Raw genomic sequence first — 15,316 nt, forward strand, 5'->3', positions numbered from 1 at the left:
CCGACGCTGTCTACTATTCGCTATGATCATAAACCAAAAGTACGGCGTCCCAGCCAGATTGTTTGGGTAGCTAAGCGATTGACAAATAAAGACGTGGCGAACCTTGTACCCTTAGGCCCATTTACCTACTTATCAAATAACTGGTAATTCCGCATGTAGCGTCGACAACAGCGCTACATAGAAAAGTCGTTCCTGTACGTAAAAGTCGTTCGTATACGTCGTATAGAACTATTGCAAAAGGTATCGTCAAGTACGGTAAGAGCCTCCTTACACATTCGTTTAAACAGAGTAAGATTTAAACATTCAGGGTTCCAGTAGCCTCCACAAGTCCTTCTTAATAGTGTCCAGTTGCAGAATGACTCAGCAAAAACAGGGATAGTAATTGGCGATGGGTAAGCTTGGGTGATGGTAGCACTTTTCATTGGAAGTGAGTGGGTTATTGAAGTCAAATATGGTCAATTATACTCCCGTTTGGCAATGAAGATTTTATTATTTTTGTCAACCAGTGTTGTTAGTTTGGCGGAGACCAGAGTTCTGGGTGATAAGTTAGTCGTTATGTTATAGGAAAAGTTCAAGATGGCGGAGACGACGGCAAGTTTCATGGACGATGATGACTTCTCACATGCCGTCAAGGGCGTCAGATATCCACCTGACGTCACCGAGGACAATCTGGAGGCTATGGCGAACTTTGAACTACGGGATGACGACATAGTCATAGTGGCGTTCCCCAAAGCAGGTGTGTGTTTCATGCCCCCCCCCCCACACACATGTACACCAACACACACACACACACACACACACACACACACACACACACACACACACACACACACACACACACACACACACACACACACACACACACACACACACACACACACACACACACACACACACTCACACAGAGAGAGAGACGCACACACACGCACACACACACACACACACGCACACACACACACACACACACACACACACACACACACACACGCGCGCACACACACACATACACGCACACACACACACACACACACACACACAGCCCCAAGGACAGACAACACGAAAGCTCCTGTTCTTGTTTAACCTTTGTTTCACTTATTTGCATATCAATCAATAATTCGTGCTTATATACCTGTATTTCTCCTCTGGTCTCTTAGTGTCACTGACGAAAGGTAGTGGATGCTACCTGAGACGTCTGACCGTTCCCAAAATCATATTACATCAAGCTTGATAAAACATCCTTGGTTCTGCCAATGTTTTCTATTCGCTGTGATAACCCCGTTATACGGCGATCGAGCCAGGTTGTTTGAGTAGTTCAGCGCTTGACAAATAAATAAACAGCGAACCTTGTACCCTGATGCCCCGTTTACCGATGGCTGAGAAGACTGCAAGTTTCATGGACGATGATGACTACACACATGCCGTCAAGGGCATCAGATATCCACCTAACGTCAAAAAGGACAATCTAGAAGCCATGGAGAACTTTGAACTCCGAGATGACGACATAGTCATAGTGGCGTTTCCCAAAGCAGGTGTGTGATTCATGCACACACACGTACACACAGACACACAGACACACAGACACACACACACAAACACACACAAACATTCTCAAATATACATACATACAGAGAGAGACTTGTATGTGTATGTGTGTACGCGTGTTTGAGTGTGCATGTGTATGTTTGTGTTTACGTTAACTTTGTGTTCCCCTGCTGAACCAGAAGAGCAAGAATAGGATAAACATCAGACTATGTATCATTCCATAACCCTCAGGAACTAACTGGATGCTTGAGATCGTGAACAAGATCCTGTCGGCCTGTGGAAAGACCGACACCTCGTCTGACGACATGGTGGGAAAACTGGAGTTCAGCTACCCTCACGAGCCACGCCCTCGTCACGTGATGTTGCAGACGTGTGCCTCTCCCCGCGTCATCCTGACCCACCTGACCCCACACACCGCCCCGCCGGGCATCTCACAGCCGAAGGATAACGTGAGGGTTTAACTGATGAATCTTTATCAATGATAGCTGTGACTTAATGAAGACTTAAACGCTATAGCCATACGTTACCAACAGTCTCCAAGTACCAAGTGGATCTTTGGATGACTGCAATACAGTGTTACTCTCCAAGCAGAGGTAGGGTCGCTAGGTATTTTGGCAGTATTTTCGCGTAAGGGGAGGAAGACCAGAGAAAAACCGTAAAAGTAGAAAGACGTATTTAAAACGCGAAAATACTGCCAAAATACCGAGCGACCCTACCTCTGCTTGGAGAGTAATACAGTGTCAAATCGGCAGGGCAGTATTAAACTGGCGGCCAATGGTTACAGGTGGCCAATATAGACTCCCCTTGCCCCAGATAATCTGCCTGGGGATAAGTATATAAGACCTTATAAGTGCTCTAGTCCTTATCAAATTGAAAAGGCCCAAGGCCCAAACCACGTGGAACTGTTACGTTAGCTACGAGTGTTAATTTGTAACAGCCCCGTCTCGGTCACAGTGTTCTGTTCGCATGTGACATCAAATTCTGTTTGGTTGAAACTAAAGAGGTTTTTAAACCTACAGGTTTTCATACGTATAAATCATAATGACGTGACTGAAGTGGTACTGGTACATGTACTGTAGAGTATAGACTTACATACTTTGCGACTTTCAAAATGGCGAACATCCAAAATGGCCGAGAATCCCTCATCATAGTCATGTGGGTGGGAAACCACTTGTCATTGGCTGCGTATGATGTATAATCAAAAGTGCTTGCTGACTATACTGTATGTAAATGAACATCATACACTGTACACAGGCAATGATAAGACGTAAAATTATCAGCACTTGCCGGCTATATATATAGAAGTAAATATAGGAGATATTATATATATATATCTATATCTATATCTATCTATATATATATATCTATCTATATATATATATATATATATATATATATATATATATATATATATATATAGTAGATAGATAGATAGATAGATAGATATTGATAGATAGATAGATATAGATAGATATAGATATATAGATAGATATAGATATATATATAGATATATATAGATATAGTATAGTATAGCCAGCAAGCGCTGATAATCTTACGCCTCTTATCATTGGCTGTGTACAGTGCATGATGTTCATTTACATACAGTATTGTCAGCAAGCACTTTTCGCTGATAATTCTATGCCTCCTTGCACAGGTTAAGGTGATCGTTGTTATGCGGAACCCTAAGGACACAGCGGTGTCCTACTTCCACTTCGAGCAGAAGCTCCGGGCTAGTTTTGAACGGAAACCGCTTCCCTCATGGGACGAGTTCTTCCAGTTATTCCTGGCCGGCAAGCGTAAGTAGGAAGACACTTTTTCAGACAATATGGTGGAAAATGAGCAGATCACTTTGAGATCAGCCTCACGCAAATGACACATGGTTTAGAGAAGTTACATGAACAATGGGCCAATATTGTATGTATTATCATGACCCATTGTCAAACTGTATCAAAGATGCATTGTAAACCCTTGGCCATACTCCTGAAAAGGCCGGAGAGTGTACTTTTATACATTGTCAAGGTTAAATAAAGGTTGAAAAAATATAAACAGCTAAATCTATACATCTATAGCTAATTGACGTGCAGAGTTTGTGGTTAAATTGTTGTACAATCATATAGTCTACCTACACTATACGTTTTGAAGGTCACGAACGTTTCATAAAATGTTATAAGTAATCGTAAAAACGTATAGGGCTAAACCTGTCTACTTGTCAAGCTTATGACATTGTTCTAATTCTCAGATACGTACGGTTGCTACTTTGACCATGTCCTTGGCTGGTGGCAGAGGCGTGACGACCCTCACTTCTTGTTCTTAAAGTACGAAGACATGAAGAAGGTACGTACATGTAGATACCAGGCGTATATGATTATACTAAGCGAAGAATGTAATGTATTTCCACCTTGCCTCAAGATCTCTTCCCTACCCTCGTACTGTCAAGCTATTTTTTCCAGACAAACAGATACAAACTAGGCTAACAGTTCTGGAACCCAAAACAATACTTCCGTACCTGTAAGTTTATGTGTAATCATGTATGTCCTCCTGTTTGATTCAGGAGCTCTCTCCCACCCACGTGACATCAACCTACCCTATCCGAAACAGATCTGAGACAGATACACAGACCCACAGTCCAGGCACCCAAAACAATACTTCGGTACCTGTATGTACATGTAGATATGTAATCATGTATGTCCTTTTGTTTGTCTCAGAATTTACCGAACGCCGTCAGGTCAGTGGCGACCTTCCTAGAGGTCAAACTGGATGACGCTTCCATCGAGGCTATCGCGCATGCGTGCACCTTCTCCAACATGAAAGCGGCCCTGGATAAGTCACGTTACGGCGACAGGACCGTCAACGCTCGCAAAGGTAACGTCAAGGTCATTAAATTGTAGAGAGCACCATTTGAATTGACTACTACAGCACTGTGTTTACATTTGACATCTTATATTACGTTTGGTAAAGCGTACGTGGCCAGCGGGAGTGGCTGTCAATTGGTGCAATATCGTCCATATACAAATGTACTTTTGACTGTTATATATTAGACTTTTTTCCTTCGCCCTAACTTTTCTAAATGGCTTAGTTTTAGTAATAGGTCAATTTCGCCAATTGTTAAGAGTAACAAGCATGCATTAGGACTACTTGTGCGTCTTGAAAAATGTACACAAACTTAAACTGTGTATTCAAATTATGAAAACAGTATTTTAACGTTGGTCAATGTAACACTTCAATATAAGATAATAAGTGTCTAACACAGGCATGCATGAACATCAGAAGATATGTATAAATGAATATTTCAATATTTGTGTTGATTCTAGGTCTTGTCGGCGACTGGAAGACAATGTTTACCGACGAACAAAGCAAGTTGCTCGACTTAAAATGCAAGACAAAACTGGAGGGAACCGGACTAAGTCTTGACTTTGAATAGGTCCATTTCTCAGTTAAGAGTTTGTTTGTTTGTTTATTAGATCTCCATTAGATTTACATGAAATCTATTCTTCCTGGAGTCAGTACTAGTATAATATTTGACAGTCGCGTTACAGTGTATATTGACGCTAACCGAACACGATTACATGTAGTTTTGAAGTGACAAGAACTCGTGCTACGAGGCAAAAAAAAAAAGACACGGTGAGCGACAACAATGAGCAACAAGTATTTTGATTTATTTCATTTATTTCGATTTATTCTCGGAATTTCTGACAGTCTACGGCTGTCGTTCCTAACGAACCGCCTTGTTCCCAAGTGATCATTCATTGACCTGAAAGAGGACAGCAAATAAGATGTAAAGATGAGGACTTCAAGTGTGTTTCTTGAAGAATTTTCGTCCGAATAAATTTCGTCCACATTCATGACAGTATTGCGTTTGCTTAAACCCAGCGTAGTCAACATTAATTCTGCTTTTATACTGCTTTAGGAACTTGGCAATGTGCAATCTGTAATTCTGTCACCACTAATTACTAATTTTCCTTGGCTTTGTGATGTTCATTTGAATATAAAGAGAATAATATCTTGCACGTGCGAATATAATCTGACATTTAGAGGTTAGGTACAGATCACAGATCCCGTACCTCTGGCTGAGGCTTAGGTGATCCTATATGGTGCAGAGGGGGCAGCACACCCCCGCGATGTGTACGGGGTTGGGACAGCCCGGGGGAGGGCACGCGATGAGCGAACAGGCAACCGCTCCTCCGGCAAAAGGACAGGTACAGACCATGCATGGATCCGACGGTATCTATATGAAAGAAAGACTTACTTTGTAAACATATACATGTACATGCACTGACAATACAGTGTAGTAAATCTCATCTACATGTACAGTGCTTGTTTCAGCAAAGAATAGCAAAGATTTTTGCTCACAACTACTTGTTTAACAAGAGCTGACGTTTCGGATGACCGTCTGTCATCTTCATCAGGGCAATTGTGACAAGTTCACGGTCCACTGAAGCTAGGTGTTACTGGTTCACGGTCCACTGAAGCTAGGTGTTACTGGTTTACTGTCCACTGAAGCTATGTGTTGCTGGTTTACTGTCCACTGAAGCTAGATGTTACTGGTTTACTGTGCACTGAAAATCTAGGTGTTGCTGGTTCACTGTGCACTGAAGCTAGATGTTGCTGGTTCACTATGCACTGAAGCTAGGTGTTACTGGTTTACTGTGCACTGAAAATCTAGGTGTTACTGGTTCACTGTGCACTGAAGCTAGATGTTGCTGGTTCACTATGCACTGAAGCTAGGTGTTACTGGTTCACTGTGCACTGAAGCTTGGTGTTACTGGTTCACCGAAGTAAAATATCAGTTTTGTGGAGTCCATGATTTCATAAACAACCCGGGAACATTACAAATGTTTACTCCATCTGCCATCTAAGAATCTCTGCCCTCACGATAGTTTTGACAGATGTAACAAGTCTTACCGCGTAGTCGTATCCCAGGGGGATGAGGAAATTGTCATTCGGATCAAACAAACAGCCGTCCGGAGCTGGAAAATTAGAATTGATCATCAATATGATTTCTCAGAGGTGTCCAAATCTAGGACCCTATTCATTTGCTGAAGTCTTTCCCGCTCCGGAGTACGTTATTGTGGATAGAGGCAAATTTTGTTGAAACAACGAAAGTACGGCGACTTTCGTGAAGTCTACTACAACTAAACACACAATCAAGTGGATACAAACGAAAAGGAATTAATCAACATGTTGAATTTGACGTGTCAGTTATAGTATAACTACTTAGAACTATCAGTACAACTTATGCTATAAGATATAAACATTCTTTGATATATTTACCTATTTCTACACAGTAAGGGTTATCTCCTACTCAAACCTGACTGGATTTTTCTGTTGTTGGACTTAATGATATTCTGATGAACAAGCGGAAAGATACTATCATGAAAGTTCATCTGTGTTGGTAGTTACATGTTTAAAGTTAAAACTTTTGGTCCAACACAAAAAATTCTCTCACCTAGAGCTTTCGACCAGTCACTCTGGTCTTCCTCAGTAGACTGACCCAGTGAAGCTTGTCACGTGGCTTCTTTGAAGTGTGACTGGTCGAAAGTTCTAGGTGAGAGAATTTTTTGTGTTGGACCAAAAGTTTTAACTTTAAACAAGCGGAAAGATAGTAGAAAGATAAAAGCAGTCTAACCGTCGGTGTCGCACATTGGGCAGCACTGTGTTGGGAGGCGGAAGTAATGTTCGTCGTCACAGGGCGGAGGTGGACAGCCGGGTGTCGGGTAGCACACCGGCTCCGTCCCGGGCTCCTGACAGGTGCACCAAGTGCAGGGATCCGGCTGGAGCGTGGGACCGACAAGTGAAGTGCCAGCGTCAGTGTAAAATGTGGTAATTTCGTTATAATGACAATGACAATGAACTTCATTGCATGTTCACGCCCTACACGGACCAAATGCACTGAAGTTAAATAACTTGGTAACAAGAATAGAAGGAGCAATTGTTACATTCGTGTGCTATTTCTCTATCTACAGGATCTAACTACAGGATCTCTTCTCTCTTTTTGAAACATGTATGAACAAATTTACATAGTTTTTCAATTATATTATAGCGCTTGGATGTCATAATATGTTTGAACAATTCTATTTTCGGCAAGTATGCAAATTTCTTTTCTAACTGTAAGGAGCTAATAAAGGATTTTCGGATGTCATTGTATACCGCACATTCTAAAACAAAGTGTGCTTCATCCTCTATACAGTTATAGTTACATAGAAAGGGTGGCAACTTGCTGGTGCATGAAATTGCCAACCCGAGGAAAAATTAAGTCGACCCCGACTGCTAGTAACAAACATTCATGTTGTATGTAATGATTTCTAACCCTCTGCAATGGGGTATCATGTATTTTTTTGTAATTTAAGAAACGACCTTCATGTGATTGTAATTTATTTCCACTTCTCATCATATTTGTATTAGATATTGTTGGGCATGAAACAGCCCACACGAGGCGCACTCATTTTGTGGCACCATCACAAACTATCAGAATTTACACAAAGTTGAATAACATCTGTGTTTCCAGCTTGTAAACACACTCGTATGGTGTAATATTTTGGCACCTTCACTTCCCGAATGGCACTTATTTGCAATGGAGTACGATCGATTCAACTGACTTTGTAAAGAATAAAATGGACCAGAAAATTGCCTTTTTGTGTCGTCCTAATATTACATAATGTAGCTGGCTGTGTAAAATGACGATCTACCACATGACCAAGTGAGGTTCAGCTTTGTGAGCCCTAGCTCTCACCCAGAAGGAGTTGTCCGGCAGGATGAGGCCGTACTCATGTTGACAGCCGATCGGCGTCGGGCAGACTGGGCAGCATTCTCCCGGGGGCACCACGTAGTTCTCACATGGAGGAGCTGCGCAGTCCATGACGGCACAACTCGGCGTGGCCCCGGCGTAAGGGCAGGAACAAAACGTGCAGGGATTTGGCTGAAGAGGGAAGGTACGTACGTAGTGATCATCATATATAGGGATTTCGTTTCGTACACAACCGGTACTTCTCTTACCTTGTATGTTTACGGATCAAGGAAGCTGTCTGGATTAAGAAAGTCAACCTCAGTGGTGAACCGGGACAATGTGTGTGTGTGTGTGTGTGTGTGTGTGTGTGTGTGTGTGTGTGTGTGTGTGCATACACTGGGATTGTGTTCTCGCCGCAAAAGCGCCACCGCAAGGCAAGGGCTGACCACTGACGGTCAAGAATGAGAAGGCCAAGAAACTAGCTAGGAGAACAATAGTTACTGGTATGTCAGACTGGCTGAAGACCACCAGATGTGGCAGACCCTGCTGACACGCATGTTGTCCAGTTACGGCTCTGTGAGTTCCAGGAGTGAGTGAATGAGTGATTTATGTCAGTCTAATGTATGTCTGACCTGATAGGTAGCTCCCACGGGGATGAGGACATCGCCCTCCCAACAGCCTGGACAGACCGGGCAGCACTGCCCCACGATGTGCACGGGGCAGGGGCAGTCCAGAGGTCTGCAGGCCTGCGCTACGCACACGGGTTCCGCTCCGGCCGCAGGACAGGTGCAGGTCGTGCAGTCATCTGGCTGGAGGAGAGGGAGAGGAATAAGGCAATGACAATGAGGTTTATTGCAAATAATGTGTTGTTCAATATAATAATAATTTTTTTGCTAAGATTGACTGATAATTTCCATTTGTTGCAGTAGCCACCTAGTGAATCTATTGTATTTTGTAGACCAACTTGACTTGTTGATAATAGGACAAGGTCGTCTGCATAAGAATAAGGTCGGCTGTGGTTGGCAGGTGTTCCGCTGCACCAACCAAATTTTTCAAAACGTTAAAATACATTCGGGTGTGTACTACAGGAACTTTGGGGGATGGTAGATTGATGTGTAGGTCAGCTGTGGTCGGGGCGTGGTTGGGAGTGGAATTTGACTAAAATTTGATTCGATTTGTATAGAAAGGTACGTGTGGCCTAAATCTGGTCAGACTGCTCCCGAGCTTCAGTCAACCTTGTTTGGTCGGTGGTTGAGAAAGGTTCTGAATGTGTGACAGGGGCTTTTCACACAGACGTACGTACATACAACACGGGCGAGAACTTGCCCCCCTCCCCCTCATGACTTGTTTGACAGACAGGTGTCAATCCTTACCTTGTACTCATCCCCCAAAGGAATGATCTCTCCATTGTACAGACAGCCCTCCGGAACTGTATGGAATGGCGTAAATATATTAAGGACCAAATATGGTTTCATATTCAAGTCAAAACTCTATATCGTGCACTCCTTCCAACGACTAACTTGACCAGACGATTTTTGTTCATTCATCAGAAGGAAAATGAACTGAACGTTATTTTGTGAAACTGAACACAATCTGCTGTTGATCTGCTGACCCAGAGAAACACTAATCTCATCACCATTGTCACATCCCAATTGCAAGATCTTCCTAGACGTTATAACAATCCATGAGTGCCTTCCAGATAACCATTTTTCTATGACCTATCTTGCTTCTAAACTTAGAAGAAGAAGAAGAAGGTCTCCCATGCTCTTGCCCGAGCGTAGGGTGGTGCCCATCTCCATTTCGTAGCCCCTGGGCGACACACAATTGTGCAATGCACTATAGCAGGGGGCTGGTCCGCTGGTAGTGCTGTGTGTTTGACCTTCCCACACTCTTTCCCATATGTGCTGAGTGCTAAGCAGAGAAAGAAGTGTGTACCATTTTTAAAGTCTTTGGTATGACCCGGCCGGGGTTTGAACTCACGACCTCCCGGTTACAAAGCGAGCACTCTACCAATTGAGCTATTCTAAACTTACCGTTATAATAATTAAAAACATCGTCAGCGCAGGCAGGGCAGCACCAGGTAGCGACGTCCACCGGGTTCTGGCATTCCGGAAACTGCAGTGGACAGCCCACAGCCGTGCAGAGCATTTCTCCATTGTCTCCACAGACGCACTTTCCGCATATCCCATGTCCCGGTATCTGTAAGATGGGGGTAATGAATGCATATGGAACTCACATGTACCGGTACTGTCCCTTCGTCATTACCTTCGCCAGTAATTGACGAAGGTTATGTTTTCCTGCCCGTGTGTCTGTGTGTCTGTCTGTCAACAGCATAACTCGAGAAAGCTTAGATGGATTATCTTGATATTTGGTAGGTGGGTAGGTCTTGATGAGACCTGGAAATGATTAGATTTTGGACCCCCTAGCGGCTTGTTATGGTACTGCAGCTAAACTTCCGGTTTTGATATCTCATGATCTAGACATGCTGGGGTGACAAAATTTGGATGGTAGGTAGCTCTCATGCTGGGGAAGAAGTGACATGAGTTTGGCGGCTTGCTCAGGAACTGCAGGGCTATCTGTTTGAAAATATTCAAAAGAGGATAACTCAAGAACTGGTGGACGGATCGTCGTGATTTTTGGTATGTAGGTAGCTCAACTGACGCTTGTTCAATATGCGGACATATCATACGTCCCACTGGCCGTATATGTCGCGTGCCAGAGACACATTAACTGCGTCTAATGCCATTTCTAATACAAATGCGGTCAATTTACTGGTCATTTTTACAATGTTGTAAGTTAAATCAACCATATGCCATAGCATACTGATATCTGTGAGGCACAAAATGCGACGTCAACCGTGAAAAACGGTTTCTTGTTTTGTATCGTGAGCTGGTTCTAGCTAATTATTGATGGTACCAAACAATAAAGGGACTCATCGTTTGCGATCAAACGCTCTGCTTCCTTCTCAATTCATGCCCCTCGGTACCCAATGTTCCACGCACAATAGTCGGGCCTTACCTAGAGGGTTCCATGGGTCCCATTGAACCTCAGGTCTAGAACTCACCTCGTAGGAGTACCCTAAGGGCACAATGGCGTCATTCTCACCGAGACAGCCTGGTACACCTGGAATGACATCAGCGCTATATTTACCTATTTATCTGTATGTATGTATGTGTGTATGTGTATGTTTTTGTCTGTGTGTGTGTGTGTGTGTGTGTGTGTGTGTGTGTGTGTGTGTGTGTGTGTGTGTGTGTGTGTGTGTGTGTGTGTGCCCTCACAGTTGTTGATGGACTGCTTGAATCAAGCGGATTGTATCATGCAGAGATACAACAGAGATTTTCAACCCCCCTCTAAAATTGTTGACTTGTACAACACGTACATGTAGATACCATGGCAAATGAGAAGAGGATAAAAAAAAAATGACATCTACACAAGATAGAATATTTCATAGAGGTCTGGGACCGCCGAGGTCCTGTTTGTATTATTTACCCGATGACTTGCAGAGGTCCGCCAGGATACGGAAGGCGACTTTGCAGGGGATGTCTGTGTTAAACACGCGGTCGGGGCTCCCGGCGATGGCCCCAAGCGCAGCGGTGTCTACCTGACCCGGATCTTGGAGACTCACCGCGTACAGCTCGATATCGTCAGCCACGGCTGCCGCAACTGCCGCCGCAAAGTTGTCCGTAGACTAAGAAGATGGTATCAAATTCAGTAATTCAAATGTATATGTAATCTTAATTGTTTAACTCTGTTCTTGTTAGCTGGATGTTACCCATGTGATATTTTGCTGTCTTGTGTTGTCAAATTGAGTAATTCATCAATGTACATGTAAAATTATAATATCTTAATTGTTTAACTCTGTTCTTGTTACCCGGACGTTTCCCATGTGATATTTTGTTGTCTTGTGTTGCAGTTTTTATTTTATGTCTATTACATAGTATTGGCGACGTGAATATAAGTTATGTCGGTTGAGCGCGTCACCACTTTGTATTGTATTGTTTGTACATTGAAATAAAGAAAAATGTATACGTTTCTGGATAAGGGACAAGATCAAGTTGAAGATATACCAGTCAGCCTTAGCATAGTCAAACACCAGTTGAACCACAGTGTGAAAATCCTGGAAAAACAATGTCTACTATTTTTCCAGCGGCCTAGAGAGCCTGGTCGAGGCTAGTCACCAGAGCGAACAGGAGGTCCTGTGCCGAAAACAGAACATCCTGGAGAGAGATATCTGCAATCGCCAGGTATCAGCACCTGGTGATTCATTTGTATTTTGTAGGAATATATAGTAGCTGGCTCGGTGAAAAGGAGTTATTTGGACCGAAGCCATGACAATAGGATATCCTGCTACCCCTCTATTGTTTACTGTATTGTGACAAAGATGAAATGAATCAATAAAAGTAGAAGAGCTGCACGAATATTAACTCTACGGAGGCTCAGGCTTAACAATTGTAAAAACTCTCCAAAGGACAAAGTTAGTGACTCACGAATCCGTCCGTCATGACCACGGCCGCCCGAGGGACCCCGGCACGGAAAGTGGACTAAACAAAGAAACAAACAAACAAACAAATAAATAAATAAACAAACATGTGAGTCATCACGAATTCAAAGTGTGGCAAACATCTATGCAATAAAGTATTGCTGAAATTTTAATTGCACACTGTAAATAAATGCAATGCGTAATACAGATTAAAATGCAGCAGTAGAACATAGTTACTGCATCGGCAGATAATCAAAAACGCTTGAACAGAAATGACATCTAACTCGGTCGTACCGTGTCCGTCATGTAGCGGATAGCCACCCCGGTCTTGCTCAGACCCCCCTTCTGCATCAAGTAGTGCATAAAGTTACCGGTGGGTGTGCTCAACGGAAGGTATGTCCTCGGGACACAGTTGTACGGAATGACTCCAATCTATGTCACCAATAACTCACCATAAATAACAACAGAATATAAACCATTTCTATCTTCTCTAGGAAGTATATAGTTGAGAGGATTCACTTCACTCCTTAAGTTAACCGGCATCTAGAACATTCTAGGCGTCCCTCAGTAAGATATCTGAAGCCGCATCTGAAGGAACTTTGAATCTGAAGGAACTTTGATTTAGCCTGTCTTCGTCAGGAAGGTTATGCTTTGCGCGCACATTTAAAGCATTAAAGTATGCGTATAGGTATGCTTGAATATTGGACATGTAATGGTGTGTTATTAGCCTTTTTTCGTAGAATGAGCGCACAATACCTAAATGTAGTTTCAGCCATTGTCAAAAGAAGTAGAGGATTTGTACGTAAGGTAGTCAATTAGCATGAATGTCAAAGATGAAAAAAAGCTCAGCTACTCACCTGGATATCGTGAAGGTGAGTGAAGCAGGTGAAAAAGTCGGCGATGAATTGTTTGGCGCGGCCGAACCAGGAGCTCGATATGCTCGAGGATTCGTCCACAACGAAAACAACGTCAACGGAGCAAACTGTAGTTTTAACACATGAAATAGTTAGCTAATCTGTGATGGAAATGTACGTAAGGAATTTTTTAAAAGTCAGATTCCCTACGTGCGTGTTTTCAACCATTTTATTAGAAAAATGCGAATCATTAAAAGAAGCCACCATAGTATACTCGAGCTGCCCAACATCTACGGACATCACAGAATGTGGCATATCGTCTTCTACTGCTTCTAAAGAAGACTTCAAATTCAGAAAGCCTAGACAGACCTAGTCAACTTGTATCAGAAATAGCCACTAGTTTTCAAACAACTGTATCGTCAGAATAAAATCCGTGCAGTCTGCTACACAATTAAGTATTATCATAAATAGCAGAAGAAGTTAGGTATACTTTTTCCCGCATGGCAACAGTACATTATTCTGTATTCATCTTAACGTAAATTGCAATTAGACATCGGGCAAGAATTTGCAATAAACAGATTCGTCTAACGCAGTGAAGCATGCCGCTCGCATGTAGTCATGAATATTCTCTATGTTTTATCAACAGTTTTTCTACATATCATATCCGGGATCAGGCGTACCCATCTTGGGACCTTATCCAAATCGTATATTATAAAAATGTATGTTTTTTTTAAATTCCAACATGTAGTCACAAGACGTGGTGACGGCACACTCAAGGTTTTTCAACTTACTAGTATATTAATGCCGCCACCAACACAGGGAACAATACAATACTCATTTTCATCTGAGCGAAGTGAGGAATGTCGTGTAAAGTGCCTTTCCCAAGAGCACAAGATCGGTGGCATGTCAGGACTCGAACCCGGGACCTCTTGGTTCCGAGTCGAGCACTCTGCCGCTACGCCACACGACCCCACAAAATATATGGTTTTAGACGGGAAGGGTTGCTACCTTTCCATAAAAATACACACAAGTCATACTTATAATCGGTTTGGAAATGTGACCTGAGCATAAAGAGCGCACACACCTGGGCCCGGCCCTTCCGACAGGACCGGTGGCGGCTGCGGCGGCGTGGCGGACTGACCGATTGGGAATGAGCCGAACATCACCACCGTGGGCAGCAACAGTTTCAACAGCATGTTTCTTTGTGTGTGTGTTGAAATCTGGAAGAGAATTACGATGTGCGTTATCTTTTTTTTAATTAAAAAAAATTAACGGCTCTCAGTGGCCAATGTGCAGACGTTGTAACATCGGCGCACCAAATCCGTGGTGAGTTTTTCGCACACAGTTAGACATATTAGCGTAAGAGGCTCAGTGGGCGTCACTCCACCGTACAGGTGGGAAAGTCGTGTAAAGTGCTTTTCCCAGGGGTACAACGGCGGGCCACGGTGAGTATCGAACCCGGGACCTCTTGGTTCCGAGTCCAACGCTCTAACCGTTGCACCACTTAATTCCAACATGTAATCAAAATCCAATTTTACTGCCCTGAATTCGCTTTGGGTGCATTTGACTTAATTCTAAAGATTGGAAAATATGGAATGTACAAGAGAAATTCAATGTAGGGGATACTGTGGTGTGAGAACATTTCTTACCGTCTGGCGAAGCTAAAAAAACACCGGTAGAACACTGTCAGCCGATACGGAGTTGTCACAAACTTCA

General features: G+C 43.1%; 2 protein-coding genes across 2 annotated transcripts; one reads left to right on the forward strand and one right to left on the reverse strand.

Annotated features, from left to right (window-relative positions):
- The first annotated feature begins 78 nt into the window (after window positions 1-78).
- Window positions 79-5,143, forward strand: LOC109478136 (sulfotransferase 6B1-like). Its single transcript, XM_019779624.1, has 8 exons — window positions 79-255; window positions 565-736; window positions 1,774-1,991; window positions 3,197-3,338; window positions 3,782-3,876; window positions 4,248-4,404; window positions 4,854-4,983; window positions 5,047-5,143. The coding sequence occupies exons 2-7, from the start codon at window positions 577-579 to the stop codon at window positions 4,961-4,963; spliced, it is 882 nt and encodes a 293-aa protein (XP_019635183.1). The 5' UTR covers window positions 79-255; window positions 565-576; the 3' UTR covers window positions 4,964-4,983; window positions 5,047-5,143.
- Window positions 5,144-5,224: 81 nt separating this feature from the next.
- Window positions 5,225-14,801, reverse strand: LOC109478135 (kielin/chordin-like protein). Its single transcript, XM_019779623.1, has 14 exons — window positions 14,685-14,801; window positions 13,604-13,728; window positions 13,041-13,178; window positions 12,754-12,807; window positions 11,756-11,954; window positions 11,331-11,389; window positions 10,300-10,465; window positions 9,640-9,695; window positions 8,899-9,075; window positions 8,273-8,458; window positions 7,169-7,313; window positions 6,445-6,509; window positions 5,604-5,767; window positions 5,225-5,293 (listed from the first exon to the last, which is right to left on the reverse strand). The coding sequence occupies exons 1-13, from the start codon at window positions 14,794-14,796 to the stop codon at window positions 5,627-5,629; spliced, it is 1,623 nt and encodes a 540-aa protein (XP_019635182.1). The 5' UTR covers window positions 14,797-14,801; the 3' UTR covers window positions 5,225-5,293; window positions 5,604-5,626.
- Between the last annotated feature and the right edge of the window lie 515 nt (window positions 14,802-15,316).

This window comes from Branchiostoma belcheri, unplaced genomic scaffold (genome assembly GCF_001625305.1).
Source record: "Branchiostoma belcheri isolate BF01 breed outbred unplaced genomic scaffold, Haploidv18h27 scaffold42, whole genome shotgun sequence".
Taxonomy (NCBI): Eukaryota; Metazoa; Chordata; class Leptocardii; order Amphioxiformes; family Branchiostomatidae; genus Branchiostoma; species Branchiostoma belcheri.

Excerpts from the sequence above, each read along its gene's own strand:
- LOC109478136 (XM_019779624.1), top strand. The coding sequence starts at position 577 with ATGGCGGAGACGACGGCAAGTTTCATGGACGATGATGACTTCTCACAT. Across the intron at positions 3,339-3,781 it reads GTTATTCCTGGCCGGCAAGC|ATACGTACGGTTGCTACTTT; the intron begins GTAAGTAGGAAG and ends TCTAATTCTCAG. Across the intron at positions 3,877-4,247 it reads AGTACGAAGACATGAAGAAG|AATTTACCGAACGCCGTCAG; the intron begins GTACGTACATGT and ends TGTTTGTCTCAG.
- LOC109478135 (XM_019779623.1), bottom strand. The coding sequence starts at position 14,796 with ATGCTGTTGAAACTGTTGCTGCCCACGGTGGTGATGTTCGGCTCATTC. Across the intron at positions 13,729-14,684 it reads GTCGGAAGGGCCGGGCCCAG|TTTGCTCCGTTGACGTTGTT; the intron begins GTGTGTGCGCTC and ends TTAAAACTACAG. Across the intron at positions 10,466-11,330 it reads CCTTAGGGTACTCCTACGAG|ATACCGGGACATGGGATATG; the intron begins GTGAGTTCTAGA and ends CCCATCTTACAG.